Source organism: Excalfactoria chinensis, chromosome Z, assembly GCF_039878825.1.
Source record: "Excalfactoria chinensis isolate bCotChi1 chromosome Z, bCotChi1.hap2, whole genome shotgun sequence".
In the NCBI taxonomy this organism is placed as follows: domain Eukaryota; kingdom Metazoa; phylum Chordata; class Aves; order Galliformes; family Phasianidae; genus Excalfactoria; species Excalfactoria chinensis.
This window is the reverse complement of record NC_092857.1, coordinates 39,857,883-39,883,659: the sequence shown is the minus strand read 5'-3', so window position 1 is coordinate 39,883,659 and position 25,777 is coordinate 39,857,883. Positions and strand designations below refer to the sequence as shown.

Sequence of the window (25,777 nt, the reverse complement as noted above, 5' to 3'; positions counted from 1 at the left end):
ATCCAGACATTCCTGTGACAGTTATTGACAGTGCTAACTGTAGTACTCATAGACCTGCAGCACTGACACTGCAATCTAGAATGGTTGCATGGAGTCCAGTAAAGTTGACTGCAAATATTGTTTATATAAACTTAAATTGGGAATAACAGGTCACTGTTTTTAGACCTAAATCTTGCAAACAGTGTGTATTTTATGCAAAAAATAAAAAATAATTTAAAAAAATAACAATAAAAAAAGAAGAATGAAATAAAATTAGCAGTGAGATAAAGAGCAGTCAAAATACTTGAAGCATAGAAACACAATCTTGGTAAGAATATATATTATTTTAATTTTGTGCCATATGTAGGATGTTATTTCAACAACACATTAAGTGAATGCAAAGGATCAACACAAGAGTCTGGTTAAAAACATCATACATGTGTCAGCATTCAATATGTAATAACTCAGCAAATGTCACAGATTTATCCACATGCACTTAGTAATTACTGTATAGTTGTGCCTGGGCTGGTTTTAGTTAGAGCAGGCCCAAAGTTCGAGTCATCTGAAAGATGCTTTTCTGGGAGGAGAGTAAGGGAGTAACAGGCCTTGCAGCAGGTTTAAAATCCTGCCATTCTGAAGCAAGATTTAATGAACAAATAAGCAAAAAGCTTTCAGGTCCTTTATTCAGATCTAGAGGAGAGCTTGTTTGTTCCAAAATTTGTCTTTTCTCCCAGCTACATCTGTTCATCTAATAAAATTACCTCTTGTGACAAACTCTGCCTTGTTATGTCCTCATAACATCACAGCTACAGTAGCACTTCATTTCACAGTACAGAGCTCCTTCGCACATTCAACACAGCACTTCTTTGAACCCAAACAAATCTTTTAGTTAAAGTAGCTACTATCTTTTCTCACATAGAAGGTAGAAAACAGTTTGTTTAAATAAGCAGCTCTGCTGTGTTTTAGAAATAGAGCACACCAAGCATCACAAATGCTTATTGCCACAAGATACTCAGACATAGGTTACTTCTGAAAATGTAATAACAAAAAAAAAAAATAAAATAAATAAAATAAATAAAAAAATTAAAAAAAATAAAAAAAAAAATAAAAAAAAATTCTTGTTCTCCACTAGAAAAGATTTTCTTAGTATTACACAAAACCATCAGACATCATTTTATACAGAGGCTTCTATCTTGTTCCTGAACACAGCACTGTGTTTTTCCATCTCCTTCTTGTACTAACAGAACCCTTGGAAGGCAATGTGGCAGGAAGCCCAAGACTTTCAGACCCACACCTCATCATTCCCCCACTGCAAACTGCTGTCATAGATGCACCTACGGTATCCCCATCTCTGCTGTTACCATTGGTACAACGGACATATTAAGATCCCTCATAGTTTTTGCCTATTACAAAAAGGCATTTTATATTTGAAGTGTTCTTGATGGATAAATTTGTCCATAATTTCCCTTCTCTTCTTATTAACTCCCTAATCTTTTATCTCTTGCAACAATGTGAAGTGATCAAGAAGAAATTTTCTTGTCATTTTCTGGCCTGACCAAAACTGTTTACAAGTATGTAGTTTTTCTGGTGCAGGGTTGGGGTTTGTAATATTTCTGGTACTGCCTTTTGTGCCAGGCATCTCCAAGTTACCAGGCATAAAGCATGTAACTCAACAGACTGATCTGACCCAAGGACCTTGTTGATCAAAACCATGGCTTGAGAACCAGCTCAAGGGGGACTGGGGACAGCAGGGCAGCCTTGGTTTCTGTGAACCAGCTGGGAGAACACTGAACAGACGAAAAGCCAGGGTACAAATCCTCCTACTTAATAACAAAGCACTATAGATTTTCCTGTAACAGTCCTTACAGTAAAATACTTCAGTTTTATTGAACTCAGTGTTCCCAAATGTGTGAATGCTGGAAGTGGAAGGAAGACCTGGGAAATGTGACTGTACATGGAGTTGCATGTCAGGTAAGCAGGTGATATGAACTGAAATTTGACAATAAGTAAGTCTGCAGATGACACCAAGTTGGGAAGGAGCTCTGATCTGCCAGAGGGGAGAAAGGCACTACAGAGGGACCTCAGTAGACTGGATCAGTGGGCCAAGGCAAACTACGAGTTTCAATAGGGCCAAGCGTTGGGTCCTGCATTTTGGTCACAACAACCCCAGGCAACCCTACAGCTTGGGGAAGAGTGGCAGGAAAGCTGCCTGATGAAAAGGGACCTTGGTGTACTGATGATGTACTCACTTCTTTCATGATCTCCAGGCCTTCTTCCATTCAGCCTGGTCTCTAGCTGTTTAGTTGTCAGGGAGATTGACAGGATCTGAACCAGGATCACAATAACCTCCAGACCGGGTCCAACCTCAGGTCATTTATTACAGCATTCTCTCAAAAAGCAGCCTGTACCAGACATTTCAAAGGAAGGCACAGTAAACCTTACAAAAATAAAATGAAAAAAATTGGTTTGAAGAATATTTTTGTTTACTCCTAATTGGTTTAACATCTAAAACAGGGCTTTGGAAATAAAAGTCTTGAAAGATATCTATTAGAATATAAACATTCTAACATTGTATTTTCATGCAATCATGCAATCTCATAAGATTTATAAAATTTTACAAATATACCAGATGTATCTGCCTAAAACATCTGCCTGATGTAAATGAACTGTCTGGTACGACATGTTACATAAAAGGCATAAATTTCTCTGTGTAATCAGACCACTTGGTGCCACTAACAGAATTTGAGAGAACATTAAGACACTCTGCTATAACTGCAACTGCTTCCTTGAATGTTTAGCTTCAGATTCTTCAGCTTTCCAGTCCTCTGAGATGCTCTTTTCTTTCTCATGAAGGCAAGTGGAGAGGAAGAACTCAATTAGTCTCACTCAGGCTTTGCATTGCCATGCCATTTATTAGTCAAATGAATCCAAAAACCTGTTAACATTTTTCCTCACAAGTAACACATCAAAATGAAAGATCTCTATTAGGCATAGAACCCTTTTTATTCTAGTCTGCTTCTGTGCGCAGACAGCTAAGCAAGCAAATGTAAATTATTCCTTGACACATTCAGCCACTTCAGCTATCACTACCCCGCTTCATGGCCTGTTGCCTGAATTATAAGGGTGACTCCACCCACCTCCAGGAGCCATGCTTCCTGGTAAAGCAGTGGAGGCCAGCACCTTTTCTTCCCAGAGCTCTGGCCCCAAAGTAAGTGTGCCCATGCAAAGTGAACCAGTGATGTTCCCAGCCCTGCCCTGTGAAGCCGCATGCCTGGGGTGCTGTGCTCTGTGTTTCCCTGTAAACCAATCCCTCACTACTGCCCCACACCCAGAGCCCACACAGCAGAAAGCAGGGGCACATGATATACACCTTCTACACTCGAGGGCTTGATATCGAGAAAGCTGAGCTCAGAACTCTCTGAAGATGCTACAGTGAAGATGGTACTTGTTGTCATCCAAAATCTGAGAAGGAAATTCTCTAACTCCTATGTCATGTTAGAAAGTGGGCATTCCTTTATTCCTCATGATGCACATTGGGTGACTTGACAAGCATGCCCACGCTCACAGTGTTCAGGTTCTACATTTATACAGTTAATACATACATTTGAAGTACTTTGGCATACATATTCACTCTTTTTCAAGGTCTCATAGATATGTGCTAATGTCCCTTTGGGTATGCTCAGTGGTGGGTCAAGTGCCCACCTACTTCTTGCCTTTTTTCACAATCAGCTTCATCACTGAAACCTCTGACTTACTTTCATTCACTTTTCCCGAGTTTGGAGGATTTCCATTGCTTATTTGGCCACAGTGAACCACTTTTTAAAAACAGTGTATGTCAGACCTGAGGAAAATGTCCCTGCATGTCTTCAGGGAAAAGATAAAAGTATTCTATTGTGACTACAGTACTTCTCATAAGGCAAAATTATTGAGGCAGAAGATAAAAGTATTCCATTATGTCCCCAGTGCAAAATTATCGAGGAAAAAACAACACTGTTTACCCACTGAAGCTGAAATGGAAAGTTTTAGACTAATCGCTTATGGATTCCTTTTGCTAAACTATTATATGGGTTCTTAAACCAATGTACTAATGTACTAATCCCTATTGCTAAGCAAACCCACATATATTACTATCCATTCTCTGAAAACACAGTGGAAATATCTTCCTTTCCAATGTATTCAGTCATTTTTCACTGATGTCTGTTGATCTCAAATTTCTAAAAGAACGCGATTATGTTTGAAGGAAACAATTTATGAACTGAATTGATGTGGTTTAGCACTGAACTCAAAACCAACTCAGAAATATGGATTTGCATTCTTTCCCCTTTAAGAGGTTGGGATATTGTTATCAACGAGTTTGATTTTCAATCTTAATGAACATAGGTTCGGGCCTCAGATATGCAGAGGAATCTCTTTCAAACTATTCAGCACACCATAGCTGCAGAGAGGATAAGAGTATGGATTTGGGTTCAGTGCTGGTATGAAATACTTTACTCCCCTGATCTACTTGTTATTAACACTCTGTGCAATTTTAGTGTGCAATACATTATGCTGCGCAAGGGGAGGGGCTTTGTTTTCTGAAACTGCATGCGGTAAACCAATTGCATTTGATTAGGTATCAGGGAACTTGCAGTGTTGTAGCCCAGATACTTCCGTACAATAAACAGTGTGTCCAACATTATCGTAATTAAATCCAGTGCATAACTATGCTCATGCACATAACAAGCAGTGAAGACTCATTATGCTGTAATAGATTTAACAGTAAGCTTACAAATACTAGATAAGTTGCAAACTCCTTACCTGATCTTTGCTTTATAAAACGCCTGCCTGAGAGAACAAATAGTGGGGTCACAAAAGCTCAAAGGCACAGTGCACCTTTGATGGTGATAGGTTTCAGATGAATGGTTTCTTAACACTTGCAGTTAGCTGAGTATTCTCACCTTGAAATCCTCCTTTTCCTCCTCTACTTTGAAAATTAAATGTTTGTTCATCTTGCTCCTTAAAAAAGTCATCTTGACCTCACAAGTATTACAAGAATTGTCACCTGATAATTAATGATGCACCATGCAGATTTAGATGGCTTTTATTTTTCATTACATTTAACTACTGAACCTTGGCTTGCACTTCTGTGTGTTTGCTCAGAAGTGCACAACATTATATTCATTATAGAAAAGAATAAATGTGGTACAACTTGTTAGTACCCTATTCGAGCTTTCCCATAATTAAAGAACTTTGAAACTTCAAATATGCAATGAGAAAGGAAAAAAATCTCTAAATATCACACAAAGCTGTTGATTTTTCACAAGATTCAAAATTAGGATTACCAATACGTGAGCACATGACAGAAGAACTAAGGGTGCATTCCTCAGCTCGCCCTCCCCTCCTTCTCCAGGCCACTGCTAGGAGGGGTGAGTCAACCCTCCTCAACATCCATCTCTGTAGTGCCTGCCATTGCCTTTGTTTGCTCTATACCCTCTTGCTTAGTTCATAATAAAGCAAATGCTGTTCTGAAACAATTCTAAGGAAATACGTTCCACATCAATTCCCTCCTTTTCTATAATCTAGCAATCTTCATGTTGCTAGATGATACCATCATCAGCATCTAGGGGGAAGCAGTCACACCCGCACCTCAGGACTTCCTCCACACAGAAGGATAGAAGGGTAGTCGTCATAGGTGACTCCCTTCTGCGAGGAACAGAAGGCCCTGTATGCCAGCCTGATCCTACCCGCAGGGAGGTGTGCTGCCTCCCCAGGGTGAATAGTGGAAAAGGACCCCATAGTAGATGAAAAGGGAACACTTTGCTACAGAAAGGGAAAAGGGGCCTCACTAAGGCAAAGGGTAGTTACAGTTAGATAGTTTATGTTAAGGGGGGGCAGAGAGAGCGGGAATTGCAGACACTAAGTCTGAGAAAACAAGGGGATGAAGGCCATGAAGATAAGGATGGAACAGCCCAAGAACAGTATGGTGATTAGATGTCCACAGAGCAAGCTGGAACCAGTTTGGGGGGTGCCCCTCCCGCAGGGTTGAAAGTTTACAGCGAGGAACACGCTGATCACAAATAAAAAGAAAGTTTACAGCGAGGAACACGCCTGATCACAAATAGAAAGCAGTATAGACTCCCAGATGGGCAAGAAGAAATCACCAAGACTGTGCAGAAGCTGGAGAGAGTAGGGATCATTAGACCTGCACACAGCCCATACAACTCCCCCATATGGCCAGCCAGGAAGTCAGATTGTACATGGCGAATGACAGTAGGCTACAGAAAACTAAAGAAAGTCACAACACCAATCCATGCAGCCATACCCAACATCTTCTCCCTCGTGGATACATTAACTAGAGAGAGAGAGAAGCATATCACTGTGTTGTGGATCTAGCAAATGCATTTTTCAGCATTCCAATTGCTAAGGAATCTCAAGACCAGTTTGCATTCTCACGGGAGGGCAGGGAGTGCATTTTTCAAGTCCTACTTCAGGGGTATGTGCATTCACTGACTTTTTGTCATAATTTGGTGGCATGTGAGTAGGCAAATTGGAACAAACCAGCTACTGTCAAAATGTACCACTACTTCTATGCTTTGATGCTAATCTCTGACTCAATCAAGGCATTAGAGAAGACACTACCATCATTAATTACTTATTTACAGGAAAAAGGGTAGGCTATAAATCCACAAAAAGTACAAGGACCAGGGCTATCAGTTAAATTCCTGGGTGTTGTCTTGTCAGGTAAGACTAAGGTGTTACCCGGTGCAATCACAGATAAGATTCAGGAGTTCCTGGCTCCCAGGAAACCAAAGAAGTTGCACGAGTTAGGGGGTATATACTGGTGATCCTTTATACCCCACTTAGCACAACTGCTAAAACCTTTATTCCAGTTAACAAAAAAAGGCCAAGTATGGGATTGGAGTAGCAAACAAGAAGCCTTCCAGAAAGCAAACATAGCTGTTAAACAGGCCTAGGCACTGGATATCTTTCCTGCAACCCTTCCAGATGAACTAAATGTGCATGTAACCCAAGAAGGGTTTGGCTGGGGGTTGAGGCAGCACCAGAGTTCCATTTGAATCCCAATTGGGTTCTGGTTACAAATTTGGCATAGAGCAGAAGAGAGATACAGCATGGTTGAAAAGCAGTTGTTGGCCACCTATTCTGTACTGCAGGTGGTAGAACCAATAACTCAGACTTCAGAGGTTATTGTCAAATAACTTTACCGATTCAGGGGTGGGTAAAAGACCTAACCCACATTCTTGAGACCAGGGTGGCCCAATCACAAACAGTAGCATGCTAGGTCGCATATCTTAGTCAGAGAAGCTACTTGTCATCATCTCCACTGCAGGAAGAACTGCAAAAGATACCTGGGCCGATAACACCACAGTGAGACACCTGAAGAAACAATGGTTACTTGTCCAGAGAAGAGTCCAGTAGAGGAGGGGATATATCTTATTCCAGAAGATACCTTGTACACAGCAGAGGGAACCCAAGTACGTGGCAAGCTGTTGCATACTATCCCTCAACTGAAACAATATGGTTTGAAGAAGGGGTTGGACGAAGTAGCTAGTGGGATGGGCTACAAGCTGTGTGGATGGTGATAACTCTAGAGCCTGGCAACAGCACACTGAACATCTGCACGGATAGTTGGGCAGTCTACCAAGTGCTCGTGCTCTGGATAGCACAGTGGGCCATTCAGGATTGGATGATTCATGCCTGACCTATCTGGGGCAAAGATACGTGGGTTGATTGATATATGGAATGTGGTTAGGCACAGAACTGTATGAGCATACCATGTCTCTGGACATCAACCCTTGCAGTAATTAGGCAATGATGAAGCTGACACACTGGATGCAGTCCAGTGGTTAGGAAGTACATCAGCAGAAGACATAGCCCACTGGCTGCATCGGAAATTATGACATGCAGGACAGAAACCCATGTGGGCAGTGGTTACAGCATGGAGGCTGCCCATATAGTTACCAGATACTGTCCAGGCATGTCAGGACTGCAATGCTTGCTCATGAACATGTTCCTCCTTCCCCCCACCCTTCTCTCCTGCACGACTGTACAAACAGTCTCTTTCTCCAAACTGCTACTGGGAAGGGCGAGTTAATTCCTTTTGATATCTTTTCAAGTAGCGCGTATTTCTCAAATAAAGGCTCTGACGTTGCCCTCATTTGCTCTACACACACACACCAGATAACACTGGTTATCTTTTCCAAATTACTTTTATGTTGCTTGGCAAATACTGCATGATACCAGAAATAAGATTGGCCCAACATAGATCTGTTTCTTCTACGATTGGTTTTGCAAAGTCTAGGAAAAAAACAGCATTATATTGAGCAGTTGTGATACAAGCTTGTATATGAATTCTGAAGTCATGGGTCAGAGAAGAATCAGAGCTGCTAGGAAGTCACTTTCTGCAGATACTGAAAAAAGCATAGCGAATTTCACATCACCTCTCACACAGAGGGCCTTGTAGTGCAGCTGCAGGGAGCTGAGAACTTGTGGAGCCCACGATAAGATCACAATAAGTCATCTAAATTCACAGTGATCATCACAGATGTACCATCTGCATTGGCGCTGTAAGTCTGCATGTCCCTGTGGACATGCAGTCATTTTAGAAGTTCACTGTTGCAAATAACAGAAATATACACTACAACACAGTGAGAAAATTCTCCGATGCCACCATTGTCTATATTGTCTGAAATCCGGAATTCTGCCATTAATCAGTCCTTGTGCTTTTATGCCTTTCATCTAATCAGTGTCTTGACAAGTAAATGCTGAACATTTTTAGGGACACACAGGGTCCTATTCAAGGCTGATATATGCAAGGGTAACTCAAAGTCAGTGCATACAGACCATTAGTATGGCATCCAGGCCTAAAGTAAGTCATTTTAGTCATTTAATGACAGAAATACTTAGTTATCTATAGTATGTCCATATTTTATGAAAGACCATCAGCAGCTGTGTCTGTGGCCATTTGAAATGTGATGGCAACACCACAGTTGACTGTATCAATGACTTCAGCTTTTCAAGTGAAAACATCTTCAAAACACTACTTGATACAGTTCTCAAAATATATCTTAGTAATAAAGTGATTCATGGTAATTTCTTAAGACACTATACTACCTTTAGAACAATACCAGGATAGGTATCAAAGAAGAACTGTAATGAGAGTCTAATATAAGCTTGTTGTTTGTTACGTATTATCTGGAAAAGAACATATCTGTTCATTTCTTTTAGATAATCACTGTGGTGATGCATTTTCATTTATCCTCATTGTCCAGATGGTTTTTAATCTGACATCTTTTCATGAAAAAAAAAAAACAACAAAAAAACCCAAAACTATTAAAACCTACAAACATGATGCTTCAAATCAGCTCCCTGACTAATTTTGACAAATGCCTTGTAGGCTTGTATACAGATTGTAGACAAACACAGTTCTCATTCTTGCTAGCTTAAATGTCATGAAAGTGCTAGCTAGCTAAGTGCCTTTGTAGGCAGCATCATTTAAAAAACAGACTAAAGTTTTCTAAAGCTGTTCCTTGCACATAAAACTAAAAAAATTAAAACAAAACAAAACAAACAAACAAACAAACAAAAAAAGAAAAAAAAGAAGGAAAAAAGGAAAAAAAAAAAAGGGAATATATCCCTTAGACTCCACTGGAGCTGTATTAACACTTGGTGTGATGTTTGCTTTTGTAAAGGAAAACAAAACAAAACAAAACAAACAAACAAACAAAAACAGAAACAAACAAACAACCAGATCTAAGGTATCCATAAAATATTTACTATTTACTGTATGTCTTGTCTTGCTATTTTCATAACCCTTCCTCTCTGTGGACACAATTCACACTTAATTTTAAATATACGCTTGTATAAAGTCTTACCTTGTAATCTGTGTTCTGGTATCGAAGTCAAGAGATCTCATTGAACGCAAGACTTCTATGCACCCCAAGTACTGCAAGGAAAAAGAAACAGTTGAAAAACATGTAATTATTCTTGACTTCTATTATAAACTGCTCACTGAAAGGCATTGCACAATGGAAGCCTAGAAACAGGAGGGGCATCAACTCTTTGAAAGGGTAGATAACAGCAGGACAAGGGGAAATGGTTTTAAATTGGAGGAGGGAAGATTTAGGTTGGATATCAGGGTTGAGTTCTTTACAGATACAGTGGTGAAGTGCTGGAACAGGTTGCCCAGAGAGGCTGTGGATGCCCCATCCCTGGAGGTGTTCAAGGCCAGGCTGGATGGGGCTTTGGACAGCCTGGTCTACTATTAAATGTGTTGGTGGCCCTGCCTGTAGCAGGGGGGTTTGGAGATTCATGATCCTTGAGGTCCCTTCCAAACTTGGCCATTTTGTGAATCTGCAATTCTGTGAATTTGTATTTTTACATCCCATGAATCCTATGTGCTATGTAGATTTTTGTGATTATGTTCTTGAATAACACAACTTTTCCATAAACACTTAATTTCACTCAAGTCTTAAGTCTGATTCAACATCTCTCTATAAGTTTAATCTAATGCCTTTAATACATCTTGTCTGTAATGTGCTGATTTTTAGTTTATTTTCCATGTTTTATTTTTTATTTTACATACAAAGTGATTCAAATTAAAAATAACGTTAGGAAAAAAAAAAAAAAAAGTGCAGAAAAACAAATTCAACTACCATTAGTTAGTGGGGGGAAAAAACATTGTGGCAGGGAAACTGTAAACAGCATCAGCAATCTGAAAATTCCTTAATGATCACCTCAGGCATAGGTGGGATTTTTGTTAGCATTTTCATTAGTGGCAACAATATAAAGATACAGGAAAGTCTTAAGAAAATACGCTAATAACAAATGCTGGGAGATGGTTTCAACAGAATTATTCTAGAGAGGAGGGATACGAAAGCCGGCTAATATTTAGGAGAAGACCAGACTTATTGGAGCACACTTCTGCCCTGTATCTCTTTGAAAAACAGGGAGTAAGTCGGAAAATAGGTTCAGATGTAATAGTAACTATCAAGGGAGTGAGAAAAACTTAGGTGAATTCTCAACTTGCTTCCAAGAGGAAGCATAATTTGCACATGATAAAGCCTACAGCTATAGCTGCAGATATCAACAGGTAGAATTTGTAGAATGGCTTTGTACAAACCAGCTTATGGCAGGCATGTCCAATGGCAGCATCACTGCATGTACTCAGCCATTCACTCAGCTTTTGAAAGTTAGGGAAAGCTGGAATGAGTTTTTAGATAATTAACTTGATAACACTGTTCTAGCCTAACACCAATCTGTAGTGTAATTAAATCTATTTAGACACAAAACTGGTGCAAAAACCAAATGAGGTCAGCATTTTGTGTCTGCTTAGGAGTTTTTTATTCTACTGATATATAAATATGTTTTTTATTATCAGGATCTTCATTAGTAATTTTTGTACAGAAACATATATGTTACAAAATGTTTACAAACTGAGGAAATCACAGTTTTGTTTTCAGATGTCCATTTTTATTTGTTAAATGTTATGAAGTTGTTACAACACTAAATAAAACAGACTAGAATATCAAATAATTCATATTCATTAAATTGCTCAAATTTGGATTATAATTGCCTGCAGTTTATGGGAAGGCTTATTTCAAGATCAATTTATTATTATTATTATTATTTAAGAATTCTTCTGCAATTTTATCTTAGGTTTTCAAAAAGTTTGTAAAATCCCTGTGGAAAATATCTTCTTGATAGCGATCCTGGCACACAGAGCTTTCAAAATAAGGCTTGTTAGATTATTACCAAGCCCAAAACAGTGAAAGAAAAGGTAACCTCCTGTATATCATTGCAAGTAGCTACTATTTTTATAGTAGGCTTCTCCCTGAGCACTTAAAGGATCAAGAAAAAAAATTGTCACGTTCTGATGAGAGAAGTTAAGCTATTAATTCTATTTTTAAGTATCTCAGAGGATGATTTGATTTTCTCAAAGATGAAGATCAATTGAGATAATCAGCTGAACTCAGTTAAGTTATGCCAATATACAGCAATGAATCATTTTAGTTTAGCTCTATGATTCTTTTAAAAATAAATATTTCCCAATATTTATTTAATACAGTGTATTTTTTTTTAGTTAAATATGTTGTAAATTGGAAAACTATTCAAAGGCGTTCCAGTGACTGTTTCCTACTGAAATACTTGGTTTTCATTATTTTTTCAACACATCCATTTATGCCACTTGATACCAAAAGACTCTTGAATTGTACTTGTTCCTTCACTTGTCTATATTTGTCACAAGCTTTTTTAAGCTCAGAAATTGCATAATTTTGCGGGCTAAGTCAAATACTTTAGAAGTAAACTGTGAAAGGTGGTTTCACAAGTACATGCAGGCGTGCAAATAAATACACAAACACATATTCACACATGTATTGAAATAAACACACAAGTAATTGACAAATATCTATTAGCATACTTAGAAGGCGTGCAGTTAGACTCTTTTGAGTCATACTACCTGATCCGCATTAATGAAAGTAGAGACAAAACGAGACTGAAGGAAAGTCAGATGGAAAAATTATCTTATACTTGCTTTATGTATAGTATGGAGACAGCTGAACACAATATAGTAAGGCTTGCAATTTTCCTGACTGATCAAGGCAAAGATGGTAACTGATTTTCTTGGATAAAAGATGTGAACACTTAATCACCATTAATGAAATTATTATAAAAACTGACATTCAGAAGGCCCAAAGGCCAACTACAGGGACATATAACTCACCTATTGCTATGCTTCAATTATTCCCAAAGACCAACACTGTTCTCTAAAAATATCCACTTGAAGTACATCCTGACAAGGATTCACAGAAGGGAGACATACAACCAAGATAGCAAGTAAATAAATTATTCATTTATTTCAACAAATACATATCCCATTTAAAAAGAAATGCTATCTTTTGTTTTAGGCATTCCATGAAACATTTGGAGTATAGTTATAAAACAGTCTACTTCAAATAAAAGCTCCTCTTCACCCAACACTTAATGCACATTCTAACCAACTGGCTACTGTGCATCATGATAGCATCCCACTAGCATCCTCCCTCTCATACTCAATTTACAAAATCACCAAATGCAGCTCACCTCGAAGTAGGAAAATTTGGGAGTACCACGCTCTCTCTGATAATGTTCTACCTTCTGTCTAGTTTCTCATATTTGAATGAGAAATTTCCAGCTTGTATAACTTCACTGAATGGTACCACACCCTAAGGCGACATCTTTCAGATGAATGAATGCCTCCCCATTCAGAGGTTTTAGAATCATAACCAACACTTTGCATTCTAAACTGTGCCTTGCAGGACACTGATGTAAAGCTTAAAGGACAGTGTCACGTTCTTCTGGAATCATGTCTTCTACTGCAGTGGTTCAAAATCTAGCCATCATTTTTTCAGGTAAACATAATACATTCCAAGTTTTTAGTTCATTCCACAGCAAAGAATTTTTCCAAATTCCCTGAAGTATCTCTGTCTTCTCCATGATTCGCTCAGAAAATTATTGCTCAGCAACTAATTTTTTTTTTATTATTTTTATTTTTTACAGTACTCAGTGCAAGAAAGGGTAAAGAGTTCTTCACCATGTGTCAGAAACAGACAGTTTAACAAATGAGGGTTGAGTGTGTTCATGTGCATGGAGTGAAGAGGAAAGACAAGCGAGAGAAGTCACCATCAGAGTTATCTTTTTCCCCTAGAACATGAAATCTTGCTCAGCGGTTTGTAATGAGCTCATTCAGAACATCAGTTTACTAAAAGAAATCTTTCATTTTTTGTTTCAGAAGCTAGTAGTAGAAACAACAAGAAATGTTTTTATAAAAATACGGCAGCGCTTAGGCACCTATGGCACTGAAGTAGTCCAGCCCAGGAACAACACATGTTTAAATGGCAGGTGTATGGGTGGCACTGACTAGCAGACTAGTGTCTGCCCAAAGGTTGTGTAGCATGAAGATAAACCCATCACCCACTCTCAGACAAAATAAGGAAGCCTAATCTCTGAATGAAAACTACTGGAATATCATTAGTTCAATAAAGCTGCATGCTTATTCACAGCAAATTGAAAGTGGTTTCAAATCTGTGTTCCCAGCTACTTGCTATAAATCTGAGTGGCTCACAGCACTGCAGATTGCACCTGCAACACACATAGCCTCATGCAAGTTATATAAAGGATAACATGGTTATGTCAACAAACAGATATACACTTGGCAGTCGGCCATAAATTAGTCAGTGCCTTCAAACAGTAAAGTATCTGAAATCTGCTCTTGCATTTCACAAATGCTGATAATAGCCTAGGGACTCGATGAAAAACAGAGGTATCACCCTGTGATTCTGCATGGTGTATACAGACCTAATTTTTGAAAATAGAAAATCTGAAACATACTGTAAGGTACTCCGTAATAAGTTGGACAATTTGTCACCCTCTGGCTTAGACCGTGCATTTACTTGTGAAGTATACAAAAGAGAACACTTTTTTGCTTGCCATAGCTATTTCTTATGTGTATTTAGAGTAATATCCTGACTTTTTTTCTTTTTTCTTTTTTTCTCTTATTTTATACTTGTTAGGGCTAGTGCTAACAACAACAACAAAAAGAGCTGACTATTGCTAATTAAGCCCAGCTGATGACTCCCTATTTCAAAAGTAGAGCTTTTATGTCAGATTCAGACTACTTTGCTTCTATTGCAACATACATTAATTTCTTCATCCAAACAACCAATCATCATAATTTCAGATGATGTCATTACTAGCCTAATAGACTTGGGAAAACGACAACGTTCAGAGTTATGTCAGAGTATCTAGATATTTTAAGAAGAAGAGTGGAATAGAAGATTGGCTCTGTGATATTTCTAACATGGGGTTAGAAAAAACTACAGGCAGAAGGAAGGCTTGATATTTGGAGAAAAATAAATTTGTATGAGCAGCAGTTACAGAGCCTTCAAGTCAGCTGTTAGATTTTCAGTTTCTCTGGAAGTTTGGGATATAAATATTTGCCTATAAATGCTCTACTTAGCTATCAATTAACACATAATGAAGTCTTACCTAGAATTAGTGTTATACTGCACATGCACATCATAAAGTAGCATAAATTAATCTTATAGTCTGTTATTTGAAATTTCATCAGTCTTTTGTGTAAGAAGATACGCTTGTAGTGACACGTTTCAGAGATTTCTATACACATAGGCATTTTCTGAACTCCCAAACTAATTCTCTCCTGCAGTTATCTCCAAAATGTAATAACTACACTGAGCCTTAGGATGACCACAGAGATGTACTGAGGCACATGTGGAGCTAGTGAGGGCTGAGGTCCCTTGTCCACAGACTTCTGTGGAGCCCTGCCACATGCAATGTCATTTTCTTCCCCTCCCCTAGGGCAAAGCTCATCTTCAGGGCTGCTTCTGAGGGTACCTGGTGCCTGTCCTCCACCAGCACATGCTGGTGGGAAACAATCTGCCCCATGCTTCCCAAGATCTCCATAATAGTGCACCTGCTTCCTGTGGGTCTCAGCAGTACTGTAGTAATGAAACAATGGCAGCATCATTCTGAATGAGGGAAATGTCCTATATGACATTGTCAGAATCCAACACTAAAAATGTGTCATAAACGTATGCTGCCATGAGAAACAGAGAAACACTCTTCTAATTATAATAACTGTGAAAAACTCTCATAAGAGTCTGCAGGGAAATAAGACTTTCTCTGTATATCTGTGTCTTGATATATTTTGATTCACTGTCACCAAGCAGTAAGTGTTTGGCATCTAGAGTACATTATTATAGAATTTATTATTTATAAAAGAAAGGTCACATTTTAAAAAATCCACTGCACGACTTAAGTCACTGTATATTTGCTAGATGCCTTGCTTTAGTCATGTAAATCCCCTTACAAAAAGTTTCTTGAAGATTTTCATTAAGGCATTCAGTCACTTAAGTAAAGAGAGACAGACTTCCAGCAGGATTCTGACAACAACAGAACAATGTGCTTCACATTTAGTCAATACAAAAAGACCGTGAAACTTCAACTAAATAAATTCTTAAGTCAGATCCACTGCTAGTAAACAGCTTCTAAAAAAAAAAGAAGGCAACTGTTTTGTTTTCTTTTTTTTCATATTTTTGCTTAAGTGTTATATAAAGAATCAATCCACCTTAATACATAAAAAAATCCTTTTAAGTCATATATGAATGTATAATATACATGCACATACAAATCTGAAGTCCCTGTATATTGACTACACATTTGCAGAAATATGTAGTACTATTGTTCTCAAGAAGACTTATCAAGAATCATTAAATATGAAAAAGCACCACTATTTTTTTTTCTCCTTTCTGTAAAACTATTTGTAGATAAATGCCACCAATTTTAATATTTTGTGGGCAGCTGAATATATCTACTAACTTTTGGCATACTAACTCTATATATCTACTAATAAATGGTCTTGAATGTGTAAGAAGATATCAGGATCTGCCGACAGCGAAAAAGATGGAAATTTGTTATCCTTTTCCCCACACAGAGATAAAAAAAAGTCTGTAAAGGCCCTCTTTATTAGGTGGGGATTCACATAAACAGAGAGGCCTTGAAGAAAAAATATGAACACTTTTTGAATGTCTCCCATTCTTTCTGAGAGTGAGTCACAGAGAGAAAGTGCCATTTGGTAAAGAAATGGTACTTCTATGCCACTGTAATCAGGGCAGAAGGACAAATAGTAGAACAGTACTAGGCAATAGATTCTACATTCTTTAACATAACTCTTAATGTATGACTAAGATTTTATGTGACTAAAAATACCACTTGCTGGGGGAAACATTGAAGTTAAGCTGTGTAACAATGTACAATATTTTCTCCATGATTCCAAGTATAGTTTTCCTCTCTCTCTTTAGAGAGAGGATATATATCTGTGTATGTATATATAAATATATGTATATATTCAGCATATATATATATATATATATAGGGAGAGAGAGAAAGAGAGAAAATGTCTATATACAGATAAATATAGATACATATATCTTATTATATCTCTCTATATAGATATTTTCTCTTGATTTTAAGATTGTAACTTTTTCTACCTTTTTTCCCCTCTATTCTTGTATCAGAGTTGTAGATATGAGTAGCCTTAGAAATCATCACACAACATCTCAAAAATAAAAACAACAACAACAACAAAAAGGCTATCTCCTAAATCTGTGCAAAAAAGAGAATCCATTCCAATTTGGATACATCTATAATTATCATAAGAAATTAATAGTGATTTTACATTTGTCCCCTGTTAAAACATTGTCATCATCTCATGCTCAAGTCACAGGATTATGTTTCAGAACTCCATTTAAAAAAAAATGCTAAGGATTCAGCTAGGGAAAGGAGAATATATTTAATCTTATCTTGAATTGCTATTTCTTAAGTCAACTTTAAAGTCTCATTTCTTGTTAGGGAAATTATCTTTCTCCTCTTCTCAAGGAGAAAGATAGCACAGGGAAGCAAATTTTCTATTTATCAACTTTCTAATCTCCATCTCAACAACACTGAAAACAACACATGTTAAAAAATAAATAAATAAATAATTTTTTTTTTTAAAATTCTTATTTCTTACTTCTAGGATATGAAAGAAGACTACCAGCATCTTGCTCAAAAATATTCATATAATGCAGATGCTAAAAGGAATGAACTTTAACAAGATTCCATATTTAGAAATATCAGTAGTTTTATATGCAGAATATTTCTTTTTGTTTGTATTTTGCAAACATACATTTTTGCATGCAAAAACGTGGAAATGCTAGAATCAGAAATGCATGCATTGGGCACTTACCATTCTATATGCAAACATGTTTTGCATACTGCCTTTTTAAAATTTATTTATTCCCTGTGTGTTACACGTTTTAGTGAAAAAAGAGGCTGCATGTAGTTTAGTACTTTTCAAATGTAATTTTCAAGACATATAATAGAAGATGAATGCAATTGCTGCAGTGTGATATTAACCAAAGCAAATGCTTGCAATATGCACAACAGTGTCACAAGTGAAGTGCTTCATTTTCTCAAGTACATACTGGAAATGAGTGAACACCCAGACAGTTTACTTGCTACCTTGAACATTGACTAAGATGTCTTTCCTTTTAAATCTCCATGCAGATTAGCTCTAGCAGCTTATGTTCTGCACCAGATTTCCCCTAACACTAAGGTGCAAAACTTCTGCAGCCAAAACATTATGCTTCAAAACCTGAAAATCATAATTAGAAGTTTAAAATCATAAATATGGAGTCTGTAGATATATCAGTTTTTTAAAGAACATACATCAGCTTAGACATCAAGCTGAACTGCTTGATTTATTCTATTTACTACAGCAAAGATCCAGAAGATGGAAGTTGTAACGGGTGCATTTGCACTAAGCTGGGTATAAACCTGATGTAAGTTTCTGAAAAACTGCTGAAAAACTGCTGCGCTTTCAAGATTGTACATTTGAAGGTGTGATTCCTGAAGTACGCTGCCAATGTTAAAAAAACATAATTCAAAATAGACAAAGAGAGTCCTTTCTTACATAAATGCTACAGGTTTTCATCACAGGAGTCTAGCAGTTAATATGTTTTTTTCTAAATCTTAAATCAAAGTTCACTCATATATAATCTTAATTTTCTTTTCAAATCAAAGCATATATAAATTCCACCAGTGAAAAACACAGAAAATGAATAATGTGTTTGATTTCAGGTAAAAACAAACAGAAGCAGTGAATTCTCACAGTGACTGTCTGCCTATATATATTATAAGAAATATTGTTAAGAGTTAAATAACAAGCATCCTGATACAAAGTCATGCTTTTATTGCAAACAATACTTCTGCACCCAAAATAAGGGGAGATTTAAAATAGGTCTATAAAATATTAACAGTCTGCCACAGTTTAACATGATGCAAAAGCCTCTCAGCAAAGAAGAGTGACTGAAGAATGAATTGCAGATGTTGTTTTTACACTTAGTGAACACTGTGCTAGAAGGCATAACCAGTATCTTACCTGACTGCAAAACAATGCTGCACATAAATAACCTATTCTCAGAAGATCTAATTTAACAGGTCATTGCAAAATACTTTCAAAGCATACCAAAATATTACCCTTGAAACTTGTGATTTGCTGCTCTTGACATGCAGTATCAGTGAACTGAAAAGAGCAATAACATTAGAAGTGACTGAATTCTCATTATGTACAACAAGCATTTTCCTGCTCTACCCACAAAAGTATTTCTATTTGTGGAACATGGTAAGAATTATAATCTGTGCCTTATACTTTCACATTAGAAGCACACTTGCCCTTAAATGTATTTCCAGTCTGAAATATCATGCAAGATAGATGCATGTTCATACAACAGGGTGTATTTCTTTCCTACTGTAGATTGCACCAGCCATGTTGGAAGCTAATGCATCCAAGATATATATAATATGCTAGATAACACTGAAAACCTAAATTAGGAAGATGAGTGGGAACAACCACCACAATAGTAAGAAAAATCGCTGTTAGCTTAAAAACAGTATTTTAACCCAGCTGCAGCATATTATCTGACAAGCAGTCTATTTGCAGGTTTGCTCTGGTATAAGTAATAAATAAGCAATTTCCAACACTGCCTTTCTGCATTTACATACCATGCATTATGCACAAAAAAGGAGCATACAAATAGAGATCCTTTCTGCCCATATAGCCTGCCATCAAAACCAGCACAGAATTTTTCATTGAAAAAGAAAATGGAAGAAATCAGACCAACCTTCACAATGTACGTCACACCAGGTCCCAGGATCTTCTCACTCAAGTGCAGCCATCCTTGAGAGGGTTTATTGACAATGCTGCTCTTTTGATTGCAGTCTTCATCCTCTGGGCGCATTTCCTCTGACCGTGTTTTTTTCCCCATACTCATCTTGCTCGTGTCCTGCAGTGAACACGAATTGGCAGAGACAAGGTTACGTGTGCTGTCAGAAGCTTCTGCTGCTGAGCTAGAAGCACTCGAGCCTCCCTGTAACTTGGAGACTGCAAGCTCCTTTACTGCAGAGGACAGGTTTTTGATACCCAAGAGGCTGCCTGTATTAGAGAATTTCAAGTGGGACACTTTATGGATGAGAGTACACAGGGTGGTGGGTCCATCTTCTTGGTCCTTGCGGAGAACCTCTGGAGTGACCAGGTATGAAGGTGCTGCTGAAGTCGTAGCAACTGCTGAGACCTTGCTGTTCATGGACAGATTGTGAATAAGATCATCAACTGATGTCACTGAATCATTCCTGAAGCGGTTATACTTGGTACGTTGAAGCATGCCCTTCTATCTAGTTTCCTGCATATGTTCTGGCAAATCCGATGCCAATGCAGGAGATGCCCTTGCTAACATAGCAGGTGATTCATAGCAACACAGGCAGAGAACAAGATTTTGGGGTAAAAAAAGCAAACAATATGATGAAGAATAAAAAATACATATTTTAAAGATATTTCTTGTGGTTCCACATTAACGTTAGGTGAAGTAACAGTTTTCTACAACAGAGATCCCAGTTCTGCTTAGAGCTGCCAACTTGCTCACAGCTAAAGCATGACTCACACAAATGAAAAGGACCCTTTTCAACAAAAGGCTCAGTGAGCACTGCAAATCACTTCCTGTAGGAAAAAGATAATAAAAAAAAAATACAAAAATAATAATAAAAAAAAATCCACCCACTTACAGCACACCAGCACCAATTGATTCTCAAATGTCCTTATCCTCTCTTCTCAAACAGATATTTCCTTTTAACGTATTATATTTCCTTGGATATTTCCTCCCCCCACTACTTCTTTTCATACCAAAGACAATTACCTTTAAAAACGAATTAACAGCTTTTCTAAAACACCACACTTCATTCTTCCGTTTTACTGTTCTTTCACCTCACATATTTGTGAATCTATAAAGAAGACACAGCTACATAGCAAATCTCTGGATAATATATATACATACATATTCCCCTCTCCCCCCACCAGCAAAACACAGATCTTGAAGGTTTAAAGAATACCTTTAAGCATTTCAAACACATATGACAGAATCAAAGAAAATACCATTTTCCTTCACAAAAGCAGCCTAGAAGATTTTACAAGCTTTTGTGTCAATGTTGTTTCTCACATAAGTTGTTACTTCCAATTTTTTACAGATAAAACAATCCTTCTTCCCTACCTCACAGCAACCCTATGTTTTAATGCAGGATTATATAAAGTACCTATGTGTGAAGTGAGTATTTCTCTGATATCCAGCAACAGGCATAAGAGATGTTTTTTCTTTCACCACTGATATTCACTCCAAAGAAAAATGTGAAGCACATCTTCCATCCCCTAGAATATTTGCTATAATTCTGAAAAAAATGAGAAGTGCTAGGAGAGTATTCAGAAGCTCATGCATCATCTCACTGATGTTGTGCAGTGAAGAATAAAATATACCAATTCTTATTAAGCATAAATATCAACCACAAGCAATTGATCTGGGGAGGGGAAAAATATGAAGAAATCAGATACTTTATTTTTCTTCCCTTTTTCTTATTTTTTTTTCCTTTTTAAATTGCAAAGTCTACAAAGCATTGTGAAATACAATGCTCATCACATGCCACATCGCTCTTTTCTATAAATTGACCTTCTTTGCAAAATATCTTTTTGACATATGAAAATACATTACATAGCATTCATTTTTAAACAGACAAATAACTGCAGAAAATTTTAAAGGAAAAATCCTGTGGTATTCTTTCCCTCTCCCTTCACTAAAGGCCAAAGTATTTGAATACAACAAAACAGCTTAAATACAGTTATTTAATTAGTATATTTATGCCATTAAATTAAATCAGCTCCTCTTATCCCCGCAGTGATGAATTACGGCAGTGTTAGTGCTTCTAGTGATCTGTGGAATAGCCTCTCACCATCACACTGCTAACCTGCTACAGCATCCTCACAGCATTCATTCCTCTCTTCATCCTCCTAGCATAGCAACAGCAAATATGCATATCATAGCCTATTTTTACTTGTCTCTACTGCCCAGAAAACACTATCACTCCCAAATGGCTGTCTTCATTAGAAGCAGCTAGCAAAACTGCAAAACATGAATGAGACGCTGGGTGTGTGAATGGAAGGACTGGCTAGCAACCTCACATTTCTGTGAATGAAGCAAGGCCTCACAGCCTCTAACAGGCAATCCCTTGGGTACTCACCAGCCCAGCCAATACCAGCCGGCTTTGATGACTCATTCAGCAAAGGCTTGCTAAGTAGTGGAAGACCTCATTCTGAAGAGAGGCGGCATCTTTCCTGCAGCAGCACGAGAGAAAGCTGGTGCCAGAGAGGGTGACAGCACGCTGTAAAGCTCCTGTAGGTGAAAGGGTGTTGGAGGAGAAATGCGAGGGCCATTTGGGATAGAGGTGGTAGGGGAGGAAAAACGGAGAGCCAGGGCTGGGTTCTTCCTTTGCATCCAGAGTGAGAACATGAGTGTGCACATCTTGTTTGATATTTAACTGCTCTGCCTGTGCGTCAGCAGATTCACAGATTTTATAGATCTGCATTCATATGCCCATAAGGGAAAAAATAAAATAAAAATAAAATAAATAATAATAATAAAACTGCTTGAAAAGAAAAAAAAAATAAAATAGCAGGTATGTATTTGCACTATTGGCACAGTAGATATTTTAAAATATTGTTGTCATCAGGCCAGTGAGAGAGAAGCAGAGGGATTTATTCCACTTTCCAGATCCACAGCAGCAGGATGCAACTCTGACACTGTCACAGAAATGTTATCTAGATGTCCAATGGACTGAGTTCTCCTGGAAATATGACACTTAATGCTGTTGCAGAACGAAGCAGTAGTAGTCACTGATTCCAAGAGCTTGAAATCTGGTCTGAGGGGAACTGATTTCCTTTGTCTGAGGGGAACTGATTTCCTTTGAAAATCTATCCCAAAAGTAGAAAAAATGAACATCTGAAAATTTATAGTAATTCTTGGGACCAGAAAATGTAGAAAATTTTGTCTGCAGGCAACACACCCAAATCTCACTCAAGGAAATAATAAAATTCGGAGAAGTTGTAGTGGCCTTAAAATGCAATTAAAATTAGAATTCAGTCTCTTCACCGGTGTTGTCAAATCATAACAAGGTGTCTTCTGGCTACATGCCCATAGTTTGCTCACATAATACCACACTAGCCTGCAACCAGTGAGTTCATTATCATCACTCTTGACAGTAAGGCATTCAGTGCACTATTTCCCTCAAATCCATCTGCAGCCGCACTAGGTCAGCTAGTAAAGTGAATCTAAGTTAAAAAATGAGCCTTTTTGTTGTTCTTTTGCAGGGATGTGAGCCAGACACTGGCACCATGAGTAATAAATGGCCATGGAACAGTGAGTTCATTGTGGATTCAGAAATAAAATGACGAGTGGAACTTCAGTGTTGATAAATTCAAAATAATACATAGCCCTAGCAATATACACATAATAAGGGGATGTAGCCACCTCTGACCGAGTACAAAATTTCTTGGAATCTATTTGGCAATGTTAAAATTGTGTGACCAGTGGTGGAAAGATTTATTTTGGACTAAATTTTAAAAATGATGTGCATGAAGAAAATTGGAGAAAACATACTCCAAACTAATTTAGGGTTAGTTGTTGCAAGAAACACTGAAAATGTCAAACAACTTGGAATACGGATGTTGCCGTAAGTTTGATTGCAACACACACAAAGCAGAAATGAGGGCTATTGTAGTTGACCTTCCTCTTTACAAAAAGTCCTAAATAATCAATGTTATTATGTTGCAGCATTAAATCATCAGCATATAGGATTATAGGAGGGGAGGGGAGGGGAGGGGAGGGGAGAAGGGGAGGGGAGGGGAGGGGAGGGGAGAAGGGGAGGGGAGGGGAGGGGAGGGGAGGGGAGGGGAGGGGAGGGGAGGGGAGGGGAGGGGAGGGGAGGGGAGGGGAGGGGAGGGGAGGGGAGGGGAGGGGAGGGGAGGGGAGAGCAGAGAAGAGAAGAAAAGAAAAGAAAAGAAAAGAAAAGAAAAGAAAAGAAAAGAAAAGAAAAGAAAAGAAAAGAAAAGAAAAGAAAAGAAAAGAAAAGAAAAGAAAAGAAAAGAAAAGAAACAACAACAAAACCCTCCAACCAATATTTAAAAAAAAAAAAAAAATTGGGTTGATTTCTTTAAAGAAAAACCTGCTGCAAATTGCCTTCCTCTCCTTTTCATTCTGTTCTCTCACATGATCAGTTTTGCTGTTTCCGTGGCAACCTTATTGCTAAGGGTTGGCTGTGTGAGTAAATTGGAACATTATCTGCAGTGGAAGTTATTTCTCTGGAAAACCACACTGTTGGAAATATAAATGTTTAAAACTAACAATCACTATTTACTAACATTCAACTTCTGCATTAAATTGAAGTAGTCCAATGTAAATTAAGGTTCAAAGTATGACTACAAATTTCTGTGCAAATAAGCACATTTTAAGCCAGAAGCTGATCCTAAACAGGATTGTTTCTGGTTACTTGAAAATACAGGAACATTTATTCATTGAGACACTTCCATTCTGTGAAAAATGACATGGAATAGTTGGTAGAGAATGCAACCATCTCAACAACCTGTATAACTTTTGCATTGCTGCCAGTATTGGTTTAAAAACTATCACTTGTTTTACTTCCAGTTGAGCTACGTTTTTTTTTTGTTTGTTTGTTTGTTTTGTTTTGTTTTTTTGTTGTTTTTTTTTTCCTCCCTTTTTTTTTCCCTTTTCTTTCTCTCTTGCTCTACTTAGGCTGCTTCACAGGAAATTTTGAGAGAATCTCGTGAGAGTGTTTTACATGAAGTGATGTACCTGAAAAGCCTCCCTCACCTAACCAATCTGGAGGCACAAGGAGCTCCACAGAGTCACTTCAGACCAATGTTCCTACAGAGTGACTGCAGGGACACTGCTCCTGTAGGTACAGACTGAGTTCAGATGCCACACTTCAGCTGAAATGCCACACCAGACCTGGAGCCTGTTTCCCAGAGAAAGACCCTCAGCCATGTTTTCTTCCACCACCAAGAACTGTCCAGCCCTGTGCAAGATAGCACAGGACCCATAACTGTCTCTCTAATGCTGTGATGCTCCAGTTCCGACAGAAATGTCAGTTCTCTTTGGCATATACACATTATCATTCAATTATTTCCCTCTGCTGTCACAGGTGATGCATGAATGAAAGCTGAAAATAAGGACTGTATCATGTACAAGGATATGAAAGCTGTCATTCAACTAAATGAAACCTGCAAGTTAAAAAGCAAGATGGCACTTATAACAATCTGAAATTTGCTGGTGCTAATGATGCAATCCATTTATGAAAAAGAGACAAATCAGAAATTTAGATAAATGTTTATCTGTCTGAGGCAGGATTTTTATTTTAAACAATTAGGAAGATTCATAGGAAAAACTAAACAGCAACATTCTTTACAAACAAATGATGCAAGAACTCCAACCTATGAAGAATTGTGTGAGCATGGCATGTAGGTTCTTGTTCATTGCTGGAAAAAAATGCATAGCTAATGATAGTGATTGCTGAAAAATACTGTTTTGTAACTGAGAATTTGTACTATCAAATAATGCTATTGTGTTCTTTGAATCTGCTATAATTTTCATGGAAATAAATAGGAGGCATTACGTTTGGAGTAACCTACTTTTCACACATACAACATACAAAGCAATCATTAAGCACTTAGCATAACTTACATAAAGGTCCTTACCCCAAAACTTTCTCTGTATAAGCAGATCCTCATATTTGTCTGAAACTGTTGTTCTGTGAACTATGAAAATCACACTGCTCCTTCTTGTATTCTTGTATAAGTGGTAACTGCCTT

The 25,777-nt window shown here is 37.7% G+C and overlaps 1 protein-coding gene across 5 annotated transcripts in view; it reads right to left on the bottom strand.

Annotated features, from left to right (window-relative positions):
* Positions 1-22,318, bottom strand: part of SHC3 (SHC adaptor protein 3) — a 52,556-nt gene extending 30,238 nt beyond the window's left edge. The window contains exons 1-4 of one of the 5 annotated variants that reach the window (XM_072359807.1): positions 21,160-21,259; positions 20,766-20,850; positions 19,698-19,859; positions 9,852-9,922 (exon numbers count right to left, since the gene is read on the bottom strand). In XM_072359807.1, the coding sequence (XP_072215908.1) occupies positions 9,852-9,922; positions 19,698-19,847 (221 nt within the window). In that variant the 5' untranslated portion in view covers positions 19,848-19,859; positions 20,766-20,850; positions 21,160-21,259. Of the gene's footprint in view, positions 1-9,851; positions 9,923-19,697; positions 20,512-20,765; positions 20,851-21,159; positions 21,260-21,861; positions 21,912-22,134 lie in introns of those variants that run through there. The other 4 variants (XM_072359806.1, XM_072359808.1, XM_072359803.1 and 1 more) reach the window with 4 other exon arrangements.
* Positions 22,319-25,777: the final 3,459 nt, after the last annotated feature.